At 42.3% G+C, this 22,801-nt stretch overlaps 1 protein-coding gene and 1 long non-coding RNA gene across 2 annotated transcripts in view; one reads left to right on the top strand and one right to left on the bottom strand.

Annotated features, from left to right (window-relative positions):
* Positions 1-537: 537 nt before the first annotated feature.
* LOC123376219 overlaps positions 538-22,801 on the bottom strand; it is a 36,978-nt gene continuing 14,714 nt past the window's right edge. Inside the window, exons 2-3 of the long non-coding RNA XR_006581716.1 lie at positions 11,355-11,409; positions 538-804 (exon numbers count right to left, since the gene is read on the bottom strand). This is a non-coding gene — a long non-coding RNA (uncharacterized LOC123376219). The remainder of the gene's footprint in view (positions 805-11,354; positions 11,410-22,801) is intronic.
* Positions 8,042-22,794, top strand: CXCL14 (C-X-C motif chemokine ligand 14). Its single transcript, XM_045028059.1, has 4 exons — positions 8,042-8,313; positions 9,237-9,342; positions 15,349-15,459; positions 21,712-22,794. Exons 1-4 carry the CDS (start codon positions 8,250-8,252, stop codon positions 21,725-21,727), a joined length of 297 nt encoding a protein of 98 aa, XP_044883994.1. The 5' UTR covers positions 8,042-8,249; the 3' UTR covers positions 21,728-22,794.

Raw genomic sequence — 22,801 nt, 5'->3', positions numbered from 1 at the left:
TTTTGCTATTTGGGAATAAATTTATAGAGTAAATAACGGGAATGTATTTTATAGGGAATCTGAAATATAGAGAGGAGGTTTAGCATCCTAGATTAACTCTTCAATACCAATCCAACTTGTTTCAGTGTGAAATATGAAATAAAACTTTATGGCAATTTCCAAAACTAAATTTTTATTTCTAGGAACATCCTGTGAGCGACAGATTACACACCCAGGTGCAAATGCAAGACAAAATTAGAGAATGCAAATAAGTTAGTCAATAGAAAGTTAGGCACAACTGAAAACACATATTTTTTCCAGTTCATCAGCTGTTGGCAGAACTTACTTGTAATCCTGAGATGTATATCCCGAGATGTTTCTCAGATCAATTGTAGAGTGTCAACACACTGCTCTTCCATGTTATTACCAGTCTTATTTAATCATTCATGAGGAACAGTTTCAAAGAGAAGAAATAGATACCTTGCAATGCTCTGATTTGGGAGCTACTCGTTCGGAGTGTAACAGAAAATCCTGGCTGCTGAATAATTTAGGGCTATAAGGAGAATTGTCTTAAACTGACCCAAGGGAAGAGAACAATGTCTAGAATTTAAACTCATAAAGGAAAAAAATAAAAATCAGGAGAAAGCAGTGACTGCAAAAACAATAGAACTATGTATTGCAGAATTCATCCATTGTTTAACATTTACTGAGGGGAACGCAGACGTTTTCGCTCAAATGTTTCTTCTTTCCAGAGTCAGAGAGTTGAGATCCAAAGCTCAGACCTCCAACCTCCAATAGTCAAACACCAGAAACAACCATTCAGAACTGTAAAAACAAAGTCATTCCAGGTTAAAGCTGAAAAGGTGGACTTGACACTGTCTTGACACACCCGACCATCACACACAACACACACATCTCTGTTTGCAACTTCCTCTACTGATCTAATACAATTCCTTAAACATGCAGCGTACAGAAAGGAGTTTCATACAGTTTGTTTTATCTGACACACACAGCCTGTACTTTCAGTCCAATGGTTTTTATACAGGAAAACAACAAAACACGAAAGAATACAAGTAAAGTCTCTGTGAGAGAGCACATTGCATGTCTCCTTTGCCACAGGTTGCATCTGCAGCGAATGCAAAATGGCCACTGCCTCCAGCAGACAGCAAACTTGGAGGAATTTAAAGTGCAATATCCCGGGGGGAATTAACAGTGCTTCTGAATTTCCTACTGTTTGTGTAAGTCTGACTCCTCTCTGAAATTTCTGACATAATACACAGGAATTTAATCATGTGACTTCCAATGACTAATTTACTCCTTAGTACAATGATCTGGGCATACTTAAGCATTAAACAAGGATTAGCTGTTCCCAATATTTTTCTCCCATGGCTGCGAATACGCTCCTGTTTCATGCCATTTTTTATAAACATTACTCCCATATCGACTAGCACCTGATATGCATTCCATTCATCGTACCTTTCTCTCAGCTAACTGCATATTAAATCTAAAAGGGTGGTTAGCCTTAACCCAAATACTGTCTTAGTCTATCAACAAAATAAACCACATGGATGAAGCCAGTGAGACTTCAATAATATATTTTCTAACCATTGGGATACAAGAAAATGTTTAAGCACTACTAGCTCTGAGTCCATACCATGCCAAAAGCCCACATATTCGTGCTTTAAAAAAAAAAGGTAATAATTGGAGATACACCAATCTCCTAGAACTGGAAGGGACCTTAAAAGGTCATCTAGTCCAGCCCCCTGCCTTCACTAGCAGGACCAATTTTTTCCCCAGATCCCTAAGTGGCCTCCTCTAGGATTGAACTCACAATCCTGGGTTTATCAGGCCAATGCTCAAACCACTGAGCTATCCCTTCCCCCATTTAGTTTCTGGTGGATTCAGAATCAGAAGACCTAGGTTCCATTCCCGGCACTGACCTGCTTTGTGATCTTAGTTATGTCATTTCCTCTCTGTTTTCCCTTCCACCCCTTTGCCTGTTTCACCTGTAAGTTCTCAGAGCTAGGAACTATTTGTGTGTGTGTGTGTGTGTGTTTGTGTGCGCGCGCGCGCCTTGCATAAGGAGCCCAGATTTAAGTTGGGGCCTCTAGGCACTACTGAAAAATAAATATTTAATAATAAATAATAATGCTCTAATTTACATGATGTCACCAATGTCCCTTAGAAGTCCAGCACCTAAGAGAACCACATTTCTCCTCCAGTTCTGCAGCAGCTTCTAAAGGGTCATGCCAAAAACAAAAGAAACTCTGTACTGATCTTCTTGAATATTTGTTAAATTTATGTCAAGTCCCAGTCTCTTACAAAGTCCTAATGCCTCCAGGTGTGACCCTCTTCCCCTCGTCTCCAGCACGGATCCACCTCTGCAGAGAAAGAACTGAGCCCTAAGCACTTAGGGAATGATCCTGAAACAACTCACGCGAGTAAACTATGTTCAGTACTCCCACTGCGGTCTATGGGACTCATCATGTAAGTAAGGGCCACTCACATGAATAAGCTTCGCAGAACAGGCCTCTTAAATAAAAATAGATTAAATTTTCACCTAGGGTCAAATCCTGCTCAGAGGTACAGCTAACCTGAGCCACTTAGCAAAGCGATTAAGTACCCCACCAAGCACGTAAGTGGTCTATTCACATGCAGTTCTGCCAGTGCTACCCAGCCAGTTCCAGAGTACATATCCAGACCTCATGTCTGCTATCCCCTCTCCAAGTTTCTACCAAGTGGGTAGTTAGGGAAAGGGGCACATTACAGGTGGAGAAGGGGAACGGGGTGGGCTTTGTCCAGTTAGATCCTTCTTGCTAAGTTATGGTGAGCAGCAATCACGCGGGCAAAAAAACATACCCATGCCTCAATTGTAAAGTCAATGGACTACGTCAGAGGTAGACTCCTCTGGAATCCATTGTCCTCTTGTATCTTTAAATGCATGTGCGTGTGTGACTGTGAAGCCAGACTAGCAGGTGCAAAGTGTTGCATGCAGTATTAGTATCTTTAAACCAATGTCACTAAACGGAGTAATTTGCAGATTTATGGAGAAGGGAAATATTCTCAGCCACTGGGATAGATTCTGCTCTCAGTTATACTGATGAAAGCCCTAGATCAACTAGAGGGTTGCACACTTCATTGCTTATGTGAGACAAACTGTACACACAGCTGGGCCCCTCATCCCCACTCCAGCCTGCCTGTCTGAGGGGACCTGGGCAGGCAAGGAACCCAGATAGGAGGGATAGAGAAGCTTGGCCAAAGTGGGGTGAGGGGTCGGTCCACTAACCCTCTTCCTAACCCTAAACCCAAACCCTACCCCAAGGTCACTGCCACACCCCTGCATCCAGAGTGACTCAGCTCCCCTGCTCCAGGTCACTGCCTCACTGCGTACACTGCAATTAGACACCCACAGCTGACCTGTGCCAAGTGACTGGGCTCCCGAGGCTTGGGCTGCAGGGATGTTTAATTGCAGTGTAGGCTTCTGGGCTCAGGCAGGAGCCCGAGCTCTGACACCTTCCCACCCCGCCAGGGTCCTACCTCCTGGGCACCAGCCCCAGCCTGGAAGTCCACACGGTAATGAAGTAGTCCTGCAGCCCAAGCCCCGCAAACCCGACTCAGCTGGCCTGGCACGGGCCAGTCGCGGGTTTTCAATTGCAGCGTAGACCTACCCTCAGCGACCCAATAGTGATTTCAGTGTCAATCAGGTTTTCCTGTTTTTCACCAAAATCGATAGGGTTCTGCCTACTGGTGCCTAGAACATTCCCTGAAATTTTGGAATTGATCAGTCACAGTTTTCAAAAGTTATCGTGTTTATAGACAGACAGAGAGAGAAATGCCATCAAGCTGAGTGTAGGGCCTGGCTTCGCTCCACCAGCTACACTAACTTAAATGAATTTAGCTTCAACGACCTGAGCAAAATTTGGCCCAGTGTGCAGGTATTTGCATAGGGTATTAGCAGTGGGGAAGACTAAAGTCCTGATAAGAGGGATGAGTAGTGTTTTCTCTCCTGAGGATTTCCTTTAAATAGCTGCTTTGATGCCAGCTGGTTTACTCCACTAATTGTTGGGTGCTCTCATCTCTGAAAGCCCCATTAGCCTGCTAGCTGCTTCTAAAGCAGCTTCTGTGCATTCCTAGTGAGGGCATCAATGCACCCGCTTCGGGAGTGGGGGCAAAGCAGCCATCCCACCAGTCTGAGGATCCAGCCTACTGGGCAATTGCTGCTGCGAGCGCCTTGATGCAATTCACCAGGCCTCTGTTGGCAAGCTGTGGCTGGCCTGTTCAGTGGCTCTATTTTCACCAGCAGGCACTAAGCCAGGCCCTCTCTGCAGTTTGCCAGGGAGCTTTATGCTGGGCTAGGGCACTGGAAAGAATGATTGAAAAGAATAGTTAATTAGATTAAATGTCGGACCTGTCATCAGTGACAATGTCCTTCTAATTAGCTGATCGGAGACTGTAATATGCTACCCGTAAAGAGATTGCTGCGCTCCCTTGGGGACATGTGCTGCTGTCTAAACATGTCTCACAGATGTTAATGTCAGTCACATATGTGGAATTGAGGGCACTAGATAGCCCTTGTTAATTATGATGTGAGTTATTAGGTGATATTCCTCACTTAGGGTGCTAAAAAAACCCATCTGTACTTGATCAGCTGTTTTGTGATGGCCTGGGGTGTCGAAAGGAATGCTTTGAGCCCTCCTCAGCCTCTGGGGAGCAGAAATCAGGGAAGAAGGTACTCAAGATGGCAGGATAATTCTCTGCAGGTTTTTAGTGATGGGAAGCGCACTAGCTGTTTGTGCTCTGAACTGAGGGCTAGTCTACACTTACCGTCCGGGTTGACGCGGTGAGTTCGACTTCTCGGAGTTCGAACTATCGCGTCTGATCTAGACGCGATAGTTCGAACTCCGGAAGCGCCGCGGTCGACTCCGGTACTCCACCACTGCAAAAGGCGGTGGCGGAGTCGACCTTGGAGCCGCGGACTTCGATCCCGCGGCGTCTGGACGGGTAAGTAGTTCGAACTAGGGTACTTCGAGTTCAGCTACGCTATTCACGTAGCTGAACTTGCGTACCCTAGTTCGACCCCCGCCCTTAGTGTAGACCTGCCCTCAGACTTCTCTCCTGCGGACAGTCACTCTCCCTGATTCTCCATATGGAGGCTACCAAAAAATTCTAGGAAACACATCTTGCTCCAGGGCCAAGGAACCACTGTAGCAACAAGCGACTGGTTCTGGTTCCCACAGGACAGTGCCCTTTCCTTATGGAGTGGTGGAAGACTTCTCCCCTGGTTCTCTAAGAGGCACCATAACAGCCTATATAACAAAGTGTTTGTCACCATCTGTGCATTAAAATGTATATATTCACTGAGTCTCACTAGCTCTTTCAGAGACACACACTGCAGATAGATTAAAACTCAATCAACACGTTTTCATAATCAGTTTGGTATTTGCTTGCACAGAGCAACCAAATCTAAAGGAATATTCTGGAGCTCTTTACCCCACTTTATTAGGATGCAGAGCATGGCAGGTCACCACCCACACAACACCACACACATTGAGTCTTTTCAAAAATAGCTCCTAAGAGGTGACTTATTCCTCTTTTTTCCCCCTTTGGCAAAGCCCAATAAAGAATGAGTTGTCCTTCCCATGGTACTTGTCCTCAGGCTCACTGAGGTCACAGACTTCCCCCAGATGGTCACTGTTGAAGTCCAATAAAAGGGGAATAAAAAGGTTCTCCCCTTCTCATGGTGCTAATTCTCAAGGGTCTCTGTGATCACACATTCTCCCCAGAGATCTGTGACAAGTCTCTAGGGAACCCCGGTTCTCCGTTTCCCCTGGAGAAATTCTTTTCCTCCCAATCTCTTCCTGGTATAAGAAGAGGAAGCTGTGGAAGCCTACACTTCCCAGATGACAAGCATCTCCTCTCCAGCATTGAGAAGAGAGGGGATCTTTGGTCCACCTTGCACTTTGAAGTTCTGATTTTAGGCTCTGAAGAAAGGCAACAGTTCAGATTTGCTTCCCAACTTCCTTGTCAAGACATCTTTCTCCTCAGTGGCTGCCTTTATCATGAACGTCCAGAACAGAGAGGTTCTGGCCTCGTGCCTTCCCTCGCCAGTTGAAAAGGGCCAGCCCACTCTGTTATACAAGGCAAGAGGCTCCTTAGAACTACCTCAGATAGACAGATATTAGCAAACCTGGCCTTACGCACATTGATAAGGCACTGCTTGGCTTGTGGCAATCCCCTCAACAATAAGAAGCCCAATTTCTCCCCAGGAAGCAGGACCAGAGCAGGGAGGTACTTTACTTGATGGGAACCGACAGCTGTCTCAACAACAACCCCACCAGAAGTCATACAAGATCCCCTAATTTGTGGGGGCTCAAGAATGTCCCTCAAATTTTATCACTGTCCTGCAGAAGCTTCCTTGTTTGGGGCTTTTCAAAGCCCTGTTTATTAAAGCTGCAGCAAAGAATTTACTAGTTGTGTGAGCTGTAGCAAACAAGCCCGCCAAAACTTGTGTGCTTCATCTGGCAAGTTCATTGCCATGCTTCTCAGCTTGTGCTCTCTCTCTCTCTCTCTCTCTCTCTCTCTCTAACACACACACATACACACACACCCGTTGTCCATTGTACACGAGCAGCACGTCTCTCAGAAAGGAAATATTAACACATATTTGCATTAGCAAGCCTGCAGGAGACTCAGAATGTTCCAGGCATGTCAGCACATCTCACATGAAAGGCAACATGCAGAACAAAACAACTGCATCATGAGTTTGTGCTCAACGTGCTGTGTGTGTGTGGTATGCATGTACTCCTCAACCTGCCAACGCCCGAGCATGAAACACAGGGCAGGATGGAGGCTCAGAACGAGGGACACAAGAATAACAATGCTGTAGAAAACTTAATATGGAATGGGAACGCATCAGATTTAGGAATATGTGGGTTTGAAATCGGGGTTGTTATTCACAAGTGATTGGCGGATAAGGATTTCAGCTGGTTTGGACTGGTGTTAGTAATAATGGTTATGGTTAAAGCCTATAATTAATATTAACATTTTGGCTTTTGTTGTACAGCACTCAGTTACCTTATGATAGGTGTCCTAAAAACAGGTGAATAAACATATATAAAACAAGGAGGGAAAGGTGTGTGTGTGGCTTGTGCATAGTCACAGGAAGTCTGCGGTGACAGGAATAAGAGAAGCATTCACTACAACTCCTAGTACTACTTATTTAAAATATAGTACTAACAGAGAGACTGCGGGCCTGACTCTGATCTTATGACATCTCATTTACACGGGCAGAAATCTAGAGTTATCCTGTTCATTTTAAAGGAGTTATTCCAGATTCAGAGAGGTGGAACTGAGATCAGAAACTGATCTGGAAACAGAAATATGGAGGAGAGACAGAACAAATTGCTCAAATACACCTTAAAAGCAATAAATTGATCCTTTAATAAACACTCTCTGTGCTAACCCCCGCAGGGACAATTTTGTCCATTTAATTCACAGAAGCTCACTTAAATTTGGAAGCCTGGCAAAGTTGAAGAACTTTAAATAAAAAAAAAACCAGCAAGATTTCTCACCAGGTGAAATTTCCCAGAATCGTTTTATTCTTCACTTTATTTTCATTGCCAATGGGAATTTCCCAGGAAAGCTGTCATTTCTCTAGCTCCTTCATTGCTTAGAAACAATCTCAAAATATAGCTCAGACCGACGCAACTCCCTTCAGACAATTGCATCCACCACATACTGAATGGAGCCAACATTACAATTCTTTGAGAACCCCGCACAAGTTTCCTCCTGCCACCTGCAAAAGAGTCAAAAATACCTGGCAAATGTATAAAGAACCTGATTTCCACATCTTCCTCCCTCTTTCTGTAGATTTAATGAATGATTTTCCCCCTTTCCTTTTCTCTTCCCTAGACTAAACCCATCCGATCTCCTAGCTAGGATCACTTCCATCCCCACCCTCCCTTGTGTTGAGAAATTGCAGTGAGTTGAGTCGCTCTGCATATTAATGAGTTTGCAGGAAGGGCAGCAGGAGCTGTTTTAAAAGAGGACAAGAGGAGGAAAGAGGCAGAGGCAGCTCAGACAGAGAGCTGAAACTGACAAGGCAGCAGCAGCAGCAGCAGCAGCAAGAGAAAGGAATCCGGAGGTTCTCCAAGTTCCCTCCCTGGCAACATCAAGCCAGTGAATCTGCTCGAAGACCAGAAGCAAGAAGAGCAATCCGATTATATAAGTGAGCTCTCTGACACATCTATTTAGATCCCTGAGGTCTTACCATGAAGCCCCTGACAGCAGCTTTACTTCTGCTGTTCATTGTAATGTGCTTAGCCACTGCAGAAGGTAAGTTAGTTTCTTGTACCTGTTCTCCATTTAAACTTCTTTCCAGTGATTTTTTCCCCCCTCAGTATCCTGTGTTTGCTCCTTGGAATACTATAATGAGATTTATTGTTGTCCTCAGTCTGTATGGGGAAGAATTAATATGATGAATCTAATAGTAGTGGAAGGTAGTTCCAGGCTGTTGTTTTTTAAGGTGTAAGTAGTGGCAAAACGCAGGGGACAAAGTTGTGTCCTTGGTTATAATTTTACAGCCCGTTTATTCTGGTATGCAGTATATCTGGGGTAAATGCTCTGAAATCAGTGAAGTTACTCCAGTTTTGTGCAGTTGAAAGTGTGCAGAATTTAGCTTGATGCAGTATAATGGATTGAACTGAGGGTGAAATTCCGACAGAGACGTTTTCTAGTTTTCCACGAAAATGACAGTTACAAAACTCGGATTTTGTCAGGCTTGGGAAAGACCTTTAGAATTTGTGCGAGTAAGAAATTCAGAAGCACAATTTAGAGTCCCCTCTCCCCAGTTCTACTTGCGAAAGTAGAGTGGAGGCAAAAACCGAGAGCCCTGTAAGCTTGTTCATCTTTACGACAGATTTTAGCTCTTTCCTTTTGCATTTGTTAAAGCTTAGTTTAATCACAGCAGGTGCACTTTAAAAAATCAACACTGGCCACACTGCAGTACTGTGTATATTTACCACAACAGTTCCAGTACTTTAACATGTCTTTCTCAGGGAGTTACTAAAACTTTCTGTGGTAAATCAGGAGGAAAATATTGCCCTTTCAGCTCAACAACCCCCCAATGTGTACATTTTTATAGGTTTTTAAAACATGACTAGTCTGTATATTTACATAAGCTAATGACGAGGAGGGGAATTAACTGCAATTGGTACACAATTACTTTGTACACAAATGGTAAATACTTTCTCTTGTAGGATCAAAGTGCAAATGCTCAAGAAAGGGTCCTAAGATAAGATTTGCTGCTGTTCAGAAGCTGGAAATGAAACCAAAGTATCCACATTGTAAGGAAAAAATGATCATGTAAGTGTCCCTGCATGCGTTCTGCTGTGTACCAAGTGAAGTGCATCTCCCTGTAGTGCAACCTCCTCCTTTGTTTTTTAGAATTTCCTGATATACTAATTTCCAACGTTAGCCATAATAAAATATGTAGCTACATGAACCAATCCTATTTGTAGTATGTCAGTACAGTAGAATCTGCTTAATACTATAAATATCTAAAGAATATTGCTTATAAGAGTAATTATTAGTTGAACAAATGATGAGGGTCAAATTCTACTTTCAGCTGCCCAGATGTAAATCCAGAATGCTAAACTCAGGCTACTGTGGATTTACATGGGAGTAACAAATGAGAACAGAATTTGGGCCACGAAAGTTTCATGTAATGAAGAATCATCCAAATTCATTGGGGCAAATTTTTGTCTCAGTTACGCTCATACAAGTCCCTTGATTTCAGAAGGGTTGCGTGGATTGTAACTGAAAGTAGAATTTTGTAAGAAAAATGCCACTATCTGTATTAGCAAATAACCATGCATTGACCAATGCTGAAATGAAACCTCAGTAGAAACAATTGATAAGCTAAAGTCAAAGGGAGCTCTAAAGACTAGATCAGTGGGGTATATTACAGTTTAAAACAATGGCACGGGAGCGGGGTGTTAATGTATCCTGTCTTGTATATTGTCAAAGTTTTTGAAAGGCTTTGCACAAAACACAAAACAGGCTATGTGCCTGCATAAGAACCATAGGGTCAGGATAGCTGAAAATACTTATTCTGTTGTTGACCCCATTGCTCTGCAAGGACAGAAGAATGTCCTCCTATACCCAGATGTACAGACACTCTTTTCTCAACCTAGGTATTATACAATTTTTTAACATTAGCTTTAATTAAAAACTGTTATCTGTTCTTATTAGCTGCTTGTCAGATCTTCACCCAAAAGGCTAAGCATTGAATATCTTGTAGCATTTGTTCCTTACCAGTTAATGTTACCAAATCTACTGAAACGTAGAAAGATGATTTAATATATCACGGTGCAATAGATTTATATCTCTTCAAAACACAGACTTCTCTCGGTTGCACCAATGTAAACTCTGGGTCAAATTATTTTTTTAGTTACTCTGGTTGGGCCCAATCCTGCCTGCTTTGAAGTGAATGGCCAAACTCCCCATTCAATAAGGGAAGAATTGAACCCACTGATTTCAAAGCAGCTACCCCAGATTTACAAGCAGTGTAGCCGAAAGCAGTACTTGGAAGTTGCACTCATCTATCTAAGGCAGGATTTAGCTAACGCAGCCCAGGACATATCATTTATATTTAGATGATCAATGCTTGAGCAAAGTCAACTCTCAGGCTCCAAATGAGTCATTTGAAATGAACATGTCGAGTAAACGTTTTGAATCAATAACCCTTTGAACTTTCGCAGGGGCTTAAATAAACACCACTTCGAATTGTCAGAGAGAAAGGCATCTTTGGCAAAGTGGTAATACTATTTAGACTCCAGAAGTCCTCCGCTCAGGAGCGGGGCCCTCGTTCCCAGCCAGCGGGTGCAAACAGTCATTTCTATTTTATGTCAATCACCTGGGGCTAACAAAAGGAGCTGAAACATGCAGCAGCACAGAAGCAATTGGAGAATTTGCTACAACGCTCTGTGCTGCTAGAGACTTCAGTCTGTGCCTGGGAGTTTGCCTGGCTGCTGGAAAGGCAAGCGGCAATTTGCTCTCCCCAAGCAAGATGCCAGCAGAAGCTGGATGGTGAAGCGCTGTCAAGAAAACAATAACAAGCTTTGCTGGGATAAGTCTGGGAGAGACGACTGCTCCAAAGCACTGGAAGCAGGGCCAGACTTGGCAGCCAAGGGGAGAAGGGGAAATTGTGAGCATGAAATGAACCTCATTACCGCAACGTCTCCCTTTCCATAAGAATGTCAGGAAAATATATAAAATCCTTTAGCTTTCGCTAAAATGCCTTGGCAAAAGAATTAGCTTTCAAACGAGGCTCTGATCTTGAGTATAGCTGTGCAAATTTGGAGAACCGCAATTACCTTGCCTTCCTCTGGTTTTGCACCCAAGTACTGCAACAAGCTGGCCATTCCTAGTCTGTGGAGAGAGAATTTAAGACTTCAGTGGAATTACTCCTGATTTACACCAGTGTAAGAGGAGGAAAAGGCAGAGATGTTGTCATGAGTGCTTTTGCAGGCAGTGACTCTTATCGACTTCAGTGTCACTTGAAATCAGTACTAGAGAGAAGTGGGGGATTTTGGAACTGGAGGGAGCTGTGACCAGAAGCGATTGATACCATAGTTTCAGTACAAGACGCAGAAAACCCAGGTTCCTGTAACGGATTTTTGTGGCTGTTGTTGAGGAAATAAAATCAGTGAATGATCTTGATTCTCCTCCAACCTGCCCCATAAGCCTGACCGTTCTCTGGTCTATTTACATGGAAGAAGTGTGTAAACTGTAGGGTGATTGGCAGACCGGAGGATACTGGAATATATTGTTTGGAAGAGATTCATCTAATGACATAAAATACGTAGGTAGAACTGGAAAAGTTTGTGAAAGACAGCAAATCCCTGACCCCTTGGTGTTGTCTAGACCTGCTCTGCGCAGGGTTAGCCAGCATGGTGGCCGATACCCAAGCAGCTGGTCTACACTGCCAGCTTTACCTTTGCTACCTCCAATGGAGTTGAAGTGGTGAAAGTGCAGAGAGCCTGAAAGTGAACTCAGCTGAATATTTGTGAGAAGAGGGTTTAATTCACTGACAGAATGACAAAACTCTCCTTTAATTCCATGGCAGCCAGATCACCCTATTACTAAAAACCTAATGAACAAAATTCTACACTGATTTATATTCCATCCAGTTCCTATCACTCACAAACATTTGTGTACATATATACAGAGAGAGAGAGAGAATATGCCATATATTGTTCAAAGTCTTAAGAACTCTTATTGGTGTTAATGGAAACTGCCAACAGAGATTAAGAGTTTCTTTATTCTATTTAAAAAGCAGATGGAAACAGGGCAACCTCTTGGAACACATCTTGTCTTTGTGTAATGGAAGTTGTATGGTTGCATATAGGAGAAGAGATGGACCAACCTACCCCAAAGCTACTTGATACAATATGCAGATGATTTTAGGCAAAAACTGTACACGCTAGCCCTGATTCTAAAATGTGTTGCCCAGCTCAGCCACATGGCTATGTGGTGGCTTGGCCTCCTTCTCTTGTCCCCAATTTGTAGTTGGGCAAAGCAGCCAGGAACCTGGTAGATCCAGCCAGCTGAGATTTCCCCTTGACTAAGGAGTTGAGTTATCATAGCAGCACTATGCCACCTGGTTACTTTCCCCAACATAGAGAGAATGGCCAGGGGAAAGGAATGGAGCTTTAACTATTTTTAGCTGTCAAATGGCCCCTTAAAGCCATAATCAGATGAGCATAAATTAGGGGAGTGGACCAATCCCCATCCAGCCTCATGATCCTAGGGGCCAGCAATGATACTATATAGCTACCTTTGGTCCCCCGGGGTACACCCCTAATCCCAGAGTGACACAAATATGCAGGAAACCACTCAGCATCAGACTTGTTGCAAAACTGTCTTTGAAGCAGATGCTGTAAAATATGCAGAATGACTTCCAGCTGGTATTAACCAAGCTCTCGGTGTACAGGTTTTCCCACAGAGTAACTCTCATTTGGCTCACCTGGGGGAGCTGCAGCCTTCGCAACACCAGTGTTAACTCATCTGGGGCAATGTGCAGGAATCATATGCACACAGAGAACAAGGGCAGCCACAGGATGAGGAATTCTGTTAAATGGCAAAACCCACTCTAGTGGCTGGCAGTCAGAGGAGGTGCTAACTGGGTTACCCATGATCCATATACTATACAAAACCCCAATGGCAAAAGAGTGCATCAGTCATTAAAGTATGATTTAACTGTATGGATTTATCCAAAAATCTATTAGGAATTTGGAATAGCCCTTCAGAAGCCATTCAGGATTGGTTTTCCCCCAGCACAGAGTTAACATGGTATCACTCCAAATGATAAGATGAACGTCTGCTATAAAACAATGCATCTCAGTCTTAAAACTCCTTTATTAACCCAGCTAGTCAGATAATCATGCCATGAATGTTATCATAAGTTGGTAATAAACTTTAGTGCAAATAAAGTTGCCCTTGATTACTTTTCTGAAGCAGAGTTATGCATCGTTATTCTGCAGAGGCACTGCACCTCTTCTCCTGGGGTTTAGTTTGTCATTTTCTGAAAATATTCTGTTCACTCCTTGAGTAAAACAGCACAGACTGAGTTCTGATTTCATATCTCTCTCACACACACACACACACACACACACACACACACCACCGCCAAGGCAATAACCACTGGATGCAAATCTATTCCTCAAGCTTGATTCCATTAAAACTCACTGCCCACAGGTCTAAGTTCTCCCATTCAGTTCAATGAGAAAATGTTTTCTATGGATTGAACCACACAGGAATAAGAGCATAGGGTCTGTATGTTGTAGCATTAATTCCCTTCCCTCAACACACACACAGACCCTTAACACCTTTTCCCGCTCCTATTGTTCATGCTTCCAATATAAGTGATTTGATGTCTTGTGCTTTTGCAGCATTCATTTGCCTCTTAACTGAGGACAAGACCAGGCAAAGCCAGAATTCAGCCCCCATTCTGTGTCTTGTTAGTGAAAGACATACTGAGACCCTGGGCCAGCCCTGTGGGGCTCCAACCAAGAATTCGGTCCAGTATCCAGAGCTGAAGAAAAGGACGTTTCAACCTGCTCTCTCTGTCCTTTGTCTGAATTTTGCATTGTGGTATCCCTTGCTGATTTGTAGAGCGGGTAAAAAAAAATGTACAAAAAAAGGTATTTTCATCCAAAAATTGGCCCCTTTTTCAAAAATGAAACTTTTGTGAAAAATTCTCAACATTCTCAGAATTTTCCATTTTCCTGAATTTTTTTTTAACGGAAATTTTTACTAACTTAATTTTCTGAAATGTTTTAGTTTAACCAAAAATTGTGGTTCCATACTAAAAACCAGATTTCTAGAAAATGAACATTTTGGATAAAAAATGTGGTTAAAAACATAACAGAAAAAGTTGTCAAAAGTGGAAAATTGAACCATTTTGAACTCTTAGAACTAAAAGCAACTTTGAAATTTAAAATGTTTTACTAACTTATTTTCCCATTTCTAGACCGGCTCTGCTGATTTGTCAGTGAAATCATGACATCATCTGGATTATGGTAGACCATTAATTAACCAGCATTAAATGGTTGGCACTCAAACAAAGGACAGAATAAGAGAAAACCAGAAAGGCCAGGAAGTAAATCGGCCATGTGTTACCTCCTTGCCTGGTCTTATTTCCAGGACTGCCATCAGTCCTGTGTGGTTCCTCTCCAGTGCAGCTATGGGCAAGTTTAAATGGATCGGCCCGCACACTGATAAAGCTAGAGATGGTCCCAGGTGGCTGCTGTCTTCCTTGCACCACAGACTAGCCTTTTGGGGTCTCCAGAAGCTTGCAAAGCACACATGTACTGCTAATGAAAGCATTACTGCATACAAAATCAGTGATCCAGGCCTAATCCTTACTCTCCCAAGTAGCATTGTCCAATGGGACTTTTTCCACGTGCTTGAATTATTTGTCTGAGTAAAGGTTTGCAGGACAGGGCCCTAATTGACCATTTTATTTAAATCAGTTATTAAACCCCAAAATAAATGTTTGCTAGAGGGTGGAATAAAACTATTGATTAAAAATTATGGGCAGCTCAGCTGGTGTAAATCGGCCTAACTCCATTGGTGACCATGGAGCTACACCAGCGGAGCACCTGGCCCAATTTTATAATTGCAAACTCAAATTTTATCATGGAACATAGTGGCTTGTTATCCTCTCAGTGCACATGTGCAACTCTCATTAACGTGAATGAAATACCTGGAGCAAGAGAGAGCCCGTTGGTTTTTATGAAATGTTCACGGTGACCAATGTGAGTTATTCATGACCTTTCTGTAGTGATCGTTCCTTTTCCATTTCAGTGTAACTATGCAGTCACGGTTCAGAGGAGGACAGCAGTACTGCTTGCATCCCAAACTCCAAAGCACAAAGAGATTAGTTAAGTGGTACACAATATGGAAGGAGAAACGCAGGTGAGTATTAATTTCACTCAGCAAAAGATACTCCTGTTTTCTGTGGGATAAAGTGATGTCATTATAGGTAACCAAATTTGTTCCTTTTGGCAAATAACCTATCTTTCTTGCTTGAATGCTTGAGACATGGCAGCACAGAACAGTTAGGTGTAATAGTCCAAATGGCTCTCTCTGAAATATGGCACAAATACTAATTAGACTGAAATGGCTAAAACCCTTCTAAATAAAATGCTACAGATAGCACATTAGTTTAACTGCTTCTGGGTCTATTTTTTTTTAAGCATCGTGAAGGTGAATAATGTGGTGCAAGGTTAGATACTATTAATAGAGTCTTGAGATTACTATCTAAATGCATACAGTAAAATTCTCATACTCTAAAAAATCAATTCAATGTGATCGATTTATTTGATAAAGCCTACAAATTACATCTGTAAATAGTCAAATAATATAAATGGCTCTGAATGCAGTTTATTCCTAGTTTTGGGATAGGCTTCTCTGAGACTAAATAGTAATACTTTGCACTTGCACAATACTTTTTATCTGATGTTTTCAAAGTTTGTTACACCTTATCGCCTCCAAATCAGAGATGAGGAAGCCAAGGCAAGTAAAGGCTAAGTTACTTGCCTAGGATCCAACACAAAGTCAGTGGCAGAGTTGGGAACAGAAACCAGGTCTCCTGAATTCAGGTCCCGTGCTCTAAGCACTAGGAAACACTACCACCCTATATTTGATTATCCAGATTTTAGCACATTTTCACCCAGCTGTAATTTCATGCTATAGCTCTCTATGGCTTGATTGCTGGATGCAGTGCTACCTTTCCCCTTCCATCCTGGCCTTTGCACAAGCTAAGCCATCAGTGATAAACAGAAAAGAAACACAGACATAAATAAACACCAGATTTAAAATGGGTTATGTTGTCTGTAAATAATTAAGAGGAAGTCTAAAGGAACAAAGGGGAGTTAGCTCCCCACTGCCCCCATTGGCTTTGAAATGGAGTTGGGCGCTCTGTAATAATCTTCCCCTTGGTAAGGATGTCCAGCAATTTCTTAGAGCTCATTATTAGCTGAGGAGCTGAGGCAGGGGAGTGTAAGAAAGCTTCATTTCCTCTCACGCCCTGTAGCTAGTCTCCCCATTTCTTTTGGCAGGAAAAGGGTAGCAGAGGGAGGACTTACCATACACAGAACTTAAAGGATATCCTTGGGAGGAGTTAAATATCTTACCACCAGCTCCAGTAACCATACCCTTGAGCACAAATATTACTCACACTGGTTTAAATTCACTCATTGGTAGAATATCGCTTTACCCATGCAGCACCCCAGAATGTGGGATGTGCAGATGTGGGCAGCTCTCTGTGGGCTGGGGGAAGTTGGATCTGCCTGAGCTCTGAATATGCTGGCATGGAATAGAGAACTGTAGAAGAACCCACCAGATGCAGGCTTACATTGGATCCAGTGCCTGGCCTGGGCTATGGAGCAACAGTGGCCACTCTTACCTCCCCTAGGAATGGGCCTGACCCTGGGTGTGGATTAGATCCCATCTCTCCAATCACCACTTAATTCCTTGCACAAATCCCATTTACGCAAGTGGTGTGAATGGGGGACTCAAGCTGCGTCCATTTACAGCACTCACCTTTGAGATCTACAGCTGTTATTGTGATGGTGCAATAGAATGTCAAGCACTCCTCCTTCACAAATATATACTGCCATATCTCACTTGCTGGATCCACTGCAAGTTTGCAGCTCTGAGGATATCTAAGTGGTACTTGGTTTTCAAGGAATAGGGTTGAAGGACATTGCAGAGGAATAGACAAGTAACTTGCCCCTGATTTTTCTCATAAATCTAGATGGGACTCTTCTCTCATTTCTACCTTTAAGATTCAGGTCCCAAAATACAAATCATAAGCTCCATGAACCACCAGGAGGAGCCTCAGTTACCAGTGCAACATTCTCTTTCACATTCTGGAAATGCTCAGCAGTCTTTTTAGAAAAGGGTATCATCAAGGATATAATAAAATCAGCATGGGAGAATTCTGAATCAGAATGTAAAACTAAACAGCGTGTAAAGGTTTTAGGAGCTGTGGAATGTTTACATAAGTGTTAACTGCGAAAAGCACGTAGCATAATCTCTAGCGAAAGACCAACTCTGGAGCCTGAATGAAAGAACTGGACTGGGGCCATCAGATGGAATGTACAGTAGCTGAATTAATTAGCTGTGTAGTAAAGGGTGTGAAATGGAAAACTCTCATTGACTTCAATGTGCTTTGGGTCAGGCATGTATGTTAAGAGATGAAGGATTTCTAAAGTAGCAGTAATATAGAGCCAAATCTTTTTTTCCATTTTAATCAGTGAGAACTTTCTTGTTAACTTCAGTATTGAGCTCAGAATGTGATCACCCAAACCCTACCCTAAAAATCCGGTCGACTGAGCCAAGGGCAAATGCAAATTCTTTTGTGGAAACGTCTTGTTCCTGGATGACAAGTTTGCCACTGTGCAGGGCAGATAGCCAGGCTGATGAAAGCTCATGGCATTAATGTATGTAAGGGACACCACTCCATGCTGATATTTTTGCCTGTCTGCAAGCTCTGTATAAGCTGTTTGTGGGCTGGTAAGTAAATAGAATGCATTGTGAAATGTCAACTATTATGTAACGCCGTATTTCCTTACTGTTTGTAAAAGCTACCATTAAAACAACAAAGGAAATGAAACCACAGACTCTTACTGTGACACTATGCCCCATATCCTTCACAGAGATATTGTTATGATATGAATATGCCCTAACTAAGGTGTGTTTTGGCCAAAATAAGTCACGTGAGATACCTTTGGAAAGGTTATGATTTGCTAAACATCATGTGGCACCCCAGAGGTGGGGGTAACCTGTCACACTTCCGTTCAAGTAACGTTACCAATCTGCCTTAAGCTGATAAAAACAAGACGCATAAGATTTAAGCTTGCCATGGCAAAGGCCCTGGTATCACGTGGCCTCACTCGTGCTGTGATGCCTGGGTATAAAGGCACTGCCTGGGGTCTTAGCCAAATCTTTGAATTTCCTTGTGTGGGTTTGTCAGACTTTTAATGCCCACTTTGATATTCTTGTGCCTTATTAACATGCTTCATATAATCATCCCCTTGTTAACAAACAGGACAGTATTTTAGTAAAGCATCAATACCTGTCTAACTCTGTTGTCTTTCAAGCTTCACAATATAGGATAGATCGTTCCGTATACAGGGAGATACCCATGAACGGGCCAGGAATCGCCAGGAAGTGTATGTCCTACTGTGCATTTAACCTGTTCTCCCTTCCTCGCATCATCCTCCCCGAAATACAGTTCGGGGGCAGGAGTAGGTTATAATTGTACCTCATCTGATATAATTACTGTACATATATTCATCTGTTTAAAAGAACTAGGAATTTGCTCAGCATGTTCTGACTACAGTGATGGCATATTGACACCTTCTGTAAGCCTGGGGAAATATTTCACTTAGAGAGAGTCCTCCCCAGCTTATATTGTACTATCTGCATGTCTGTTCTCCAGTTTATTCCCCTCCATGGAAGTAGGTGTCATGCCCCTTGGTATCTCCAGACTGTGGGTTCCACTTCAGGGCAGGCTGCTCTATAACAGGGAAGTTACTCCAGTGCCTGCTGTGACTCTAACTCCTTAAACACACCAGCTAACCGCACTGCCTATTAGCTCCCTAGGCTTTTGCCAGCCTCAGTATAGAACTTAAACAGTCCCCTTGGAAACCTCAGTCCCTCTTGACACTAAGTAAGTGGACCCCTGTGAAATTAGCTCCCTTTCACTGTAATGTCACAGAACATCCAAGTTCCATGGTTCTCAAAGGACCAGACACACACCACAGGTCAGTCAGTTCCTCCTTAGATCTCCCTCCTTTACCCAATGAGGCAACACTCAGTCCGACCCTGTAATAAACGCATTTAGGCTGCATTGATTAAGTAAAAAAGAAGCAAGAGATATTTGCACAATGCTAAGAATACTAAAGACACCGACAGACGAAGACAAACTTAGGTTATTATCTTATAAAACTTCTGTTTGAAGTAACACAGTCATACAAGTTCAGCTTCTGAGGCTTATCCCAGCTGCGGCAGCTAAAGGTCCTTTACCTGGGAGACAAAGCCCTTTGTTTTTTTAGGATCCAATCAAGTATAAAGCCCTGTATCCTTCCAGTGGGCAGCTTTTATCCCAAAACCCTGACATCTGATTGTTCTGACCCCAGAGGTAGCAGATGCAAAAGGCGATTGGGGAGTCCATGAGGTAATCCTTCGGAGAAGTCATCCTGTGTGACTCATCCCTGGGTAGGAGTTTCCCCTTCTTTATGGTCCTGTAAACTGTACCTACTCCCTGTACTGAGAATCAAGGAGTTTCCTTGGAACATGTTGCTTTTCAATAGGTGTCAATTGACCACTCTGCCCCCTAAAGGATGTAGCCATTTCTATGGGCAAAACTCAGCAATTATTAATGGCTCTTGTTATCACGGGGTCTGTCCCAGCCATGTGAGAGTTATGTAATGCACATGTACAGTTATTACTCTTAACATGAAAAATCCAGAGATAAGTATCTGAGCATTACAGTCATCCATTCACCAGTGTTTAGGGAAGTCCAGGCACTACATTTTACTGCAATTTTAACATCTTAATTTAAATAATGTTCCACCAGCATTAAGCCTTCCTGACTCTCAGTTGATACATAGCCTAGAGTTGGCCTAAGCCTCCACCCTCACAGCATGATCCTGTTAACTTTCTCCTACGGCTTATTCCCCACCCGAAGTCTCAATTCCCCTTTTGCAACAGCACATCCAGTTGTTTTTGAAGTCATGATGATGTCACAAGCAGGGAAGAAGGGGCTAGATTTCGCCCTGGGATACACTATCAGGGCACATGTCCCCAGTGGCTGCAGATCCATCAGGAAGGATGCTGGGATGGCTAAAGGTTCCTGCAACTCCTCTGCCCTCCAAGTGAACGGTTGTTGGCTGCACGACCCTGGAAGTGGGCAGCACTGGCCTATGGAGGGGAGCATTGCTAGGCTGGACACAGAGTGCACTGAAACTCAACACAACGTAGAGAATCAACTCCAGGAGAATCTCCAGAGAGTCGTGGTGTTTAGAGCGGCTCCGAATTCTTCCTTCCGCCCCCCACTCTCCCAAGGAAATTTTTGAAGAAAATAAAAAAAAACCTTTTCTTTTTGCCCAAATTTTCCACATTTTCAGCCAAAGAAGTCAAAACCCAAAAGATTTTGGCCATAAACCAAAAGAGTTGGCTGAAAACTTTTGGATTTTAGCTGGAATATTTTGACAAAAAATGAAATTTTCCACAGAAAGCAGACACCTTTTACAAAAAAAATTAAAAAATTCATTGCAATGAAAACATACGTTTCCATCCCAAAACAGTTTTGATGTTAAAATTTTCCACAAGCCCTAGTGGTCTACAAAGCTTGCCTGGGGATCATCTGAGGATGAGGTAGATGTAAACTGCAACTACCAGCAGCAGCAGGGTTAAGTGAGCCTAATGGCAGGAGTCATAGAGAGAAGCAGCAGGAGCAGACGAACTTCTCAGAAACCAAAAGGCTGATTTAATCCGAGACTCCCCTTGTAATAAAAATTTAGGGAAGAGACAAAATATGTGATGTTTTGAACCCAATCCCATTGCCATCAAACTCAAAGTGGGTTTTGCTAATGACTTCAGTGGCTAAGCCCACAGAATGTTTTTTCATGAGGTGTCAGTGGTTTTTAAAGTCAAATGTAGTGTAAAAATGAATTCCTGCTTTCCCAAAATATCTCTGGGGCCAATTATAATCATGCCACTGTAGATTGTTTTAATCTGTGGAGACGGCATGCCTGGAATGTTTCAGCAATATTACAGAGGGAAAGTTAAGTAATTCTTTTAAATATTTAAACTAGCAACACATTTTCACATATTAGCTTGTACTATTCCCCGGGGCAAAAAACATGTTGTTGGATGTGGAGTCCCTCATTTTAAATGTCCTAATAATCTTTTCAGTGGTAGATTTGACCACTCTCAGTGCATTCAAGAAAAGAAGAAGGGTGGAAAATTTTGCTTTCACTTGTGCCAATGCAACTGACTCTGCTGAAGTTGGTGACATTCCTCCTGATTGCCACTGATGTAAATGAGTGCAGAATTTGGCTCCGAGTCCGAGTGTTTAATCACCAGGATGGTGGGGAAGGTTTTAACTGTAATCAAAATGACTTAAATACCTAGCTTTCTGTTTTTATTTCCCAGGGTTTATGAAGAATAAGAGGAAAACTCTTGGTAAAAGGAACGGAATTTGTTTAGCTGACTTAAGGAATGGACTCTGCAAAGAATATTTCTCTCTCACAGACATAAGACACAAATTCTATATTATTATAAAGCACTTTTTACCAAGGGTCAGTTTTTACATTTTATAGCTGTGTGCGGAAGGCTCCCAGATTTGTCTGTTGCACACTTCAAATTTCATACCTGTCTGCTTTATACTGAGATTGTGAAAACTCATGCTTTTCATTTTAAATAAATGCTTTTTTCGTATTCATTCAGACATCACTATGATTACAATCGAGCTTTATAAGCTCATTAGACAAACAATATTTGTAGCGATATTATATAATGGTGTCCCTTATCCTTTTGTACCGGGAAAGCTTCAGTGGTGTGCTTAGGGTTTCTAGTAACGTTGTCCAACTATGGTGGAAGCAGCACAATGTAGGGACTGAGGAACAGCTTTCTGTGTAACATGCCACTGAAGTGGAGTGGCATTTATAGCTGCAGAGATGAGGTTCCTTAGTGGCTTGTCAAATGGCTACGAACATCACTTTGTATCTGTTCTTTAATGACACAGGGTCTTGCTGAAAGGTGAAATGTATTACATACCCCCACTTAATGTTTTACATACACTAGAAAACATTTCTTGAGCAGTTTTATTACTAAGAATGTGTTTGATCTATTTTCACCTGAGGTTCTTGTGAAAAGTTTGCAGCTTCATCAGTTTTCAGATATTTTAATTTTCAAGAATATTGTGTATGATTTTGTAGATTTGTAGCAAAAAATCTTTGAAAGGTAGGTACCTTTTTATGAAAAATCAGAGAGGGCAAACATATAAAATATATATACATGTTTTAGTCACAAAGCAACATATTCATTATTTTGAATGTAATACTTAAATATTAAGCAGTGCATTCCTCTTTTTAAAAATAAAATAACAAAACTACCTTTTCATGTGTAAATATACTACAGGGAGTCTCCCTATATTATCTTTCTGTATAATGTATTGTACTGCTAAATTATCATATGCTATTTAAATGTTTGAAATATTTAGAAAGTTGCATGCAGATTTCAT

This window comes from Mauremys mutica, chromosome 8, assembly GCF_020497125.1.
Source record: "Mauremys mutica isolate MM-2020 ecotype Southern chromosome 8, ASM2049712v1, whole genome shotgun sequence".
Lineage (NCBI taxonomy): Eukaryota > Metazoa > Chordata > Testudines > Geoemydidae > Mauremys > Mauremys mutica.
This window is presented reverse-complemented; position numbering and strand designations above follow the sequence as displayed.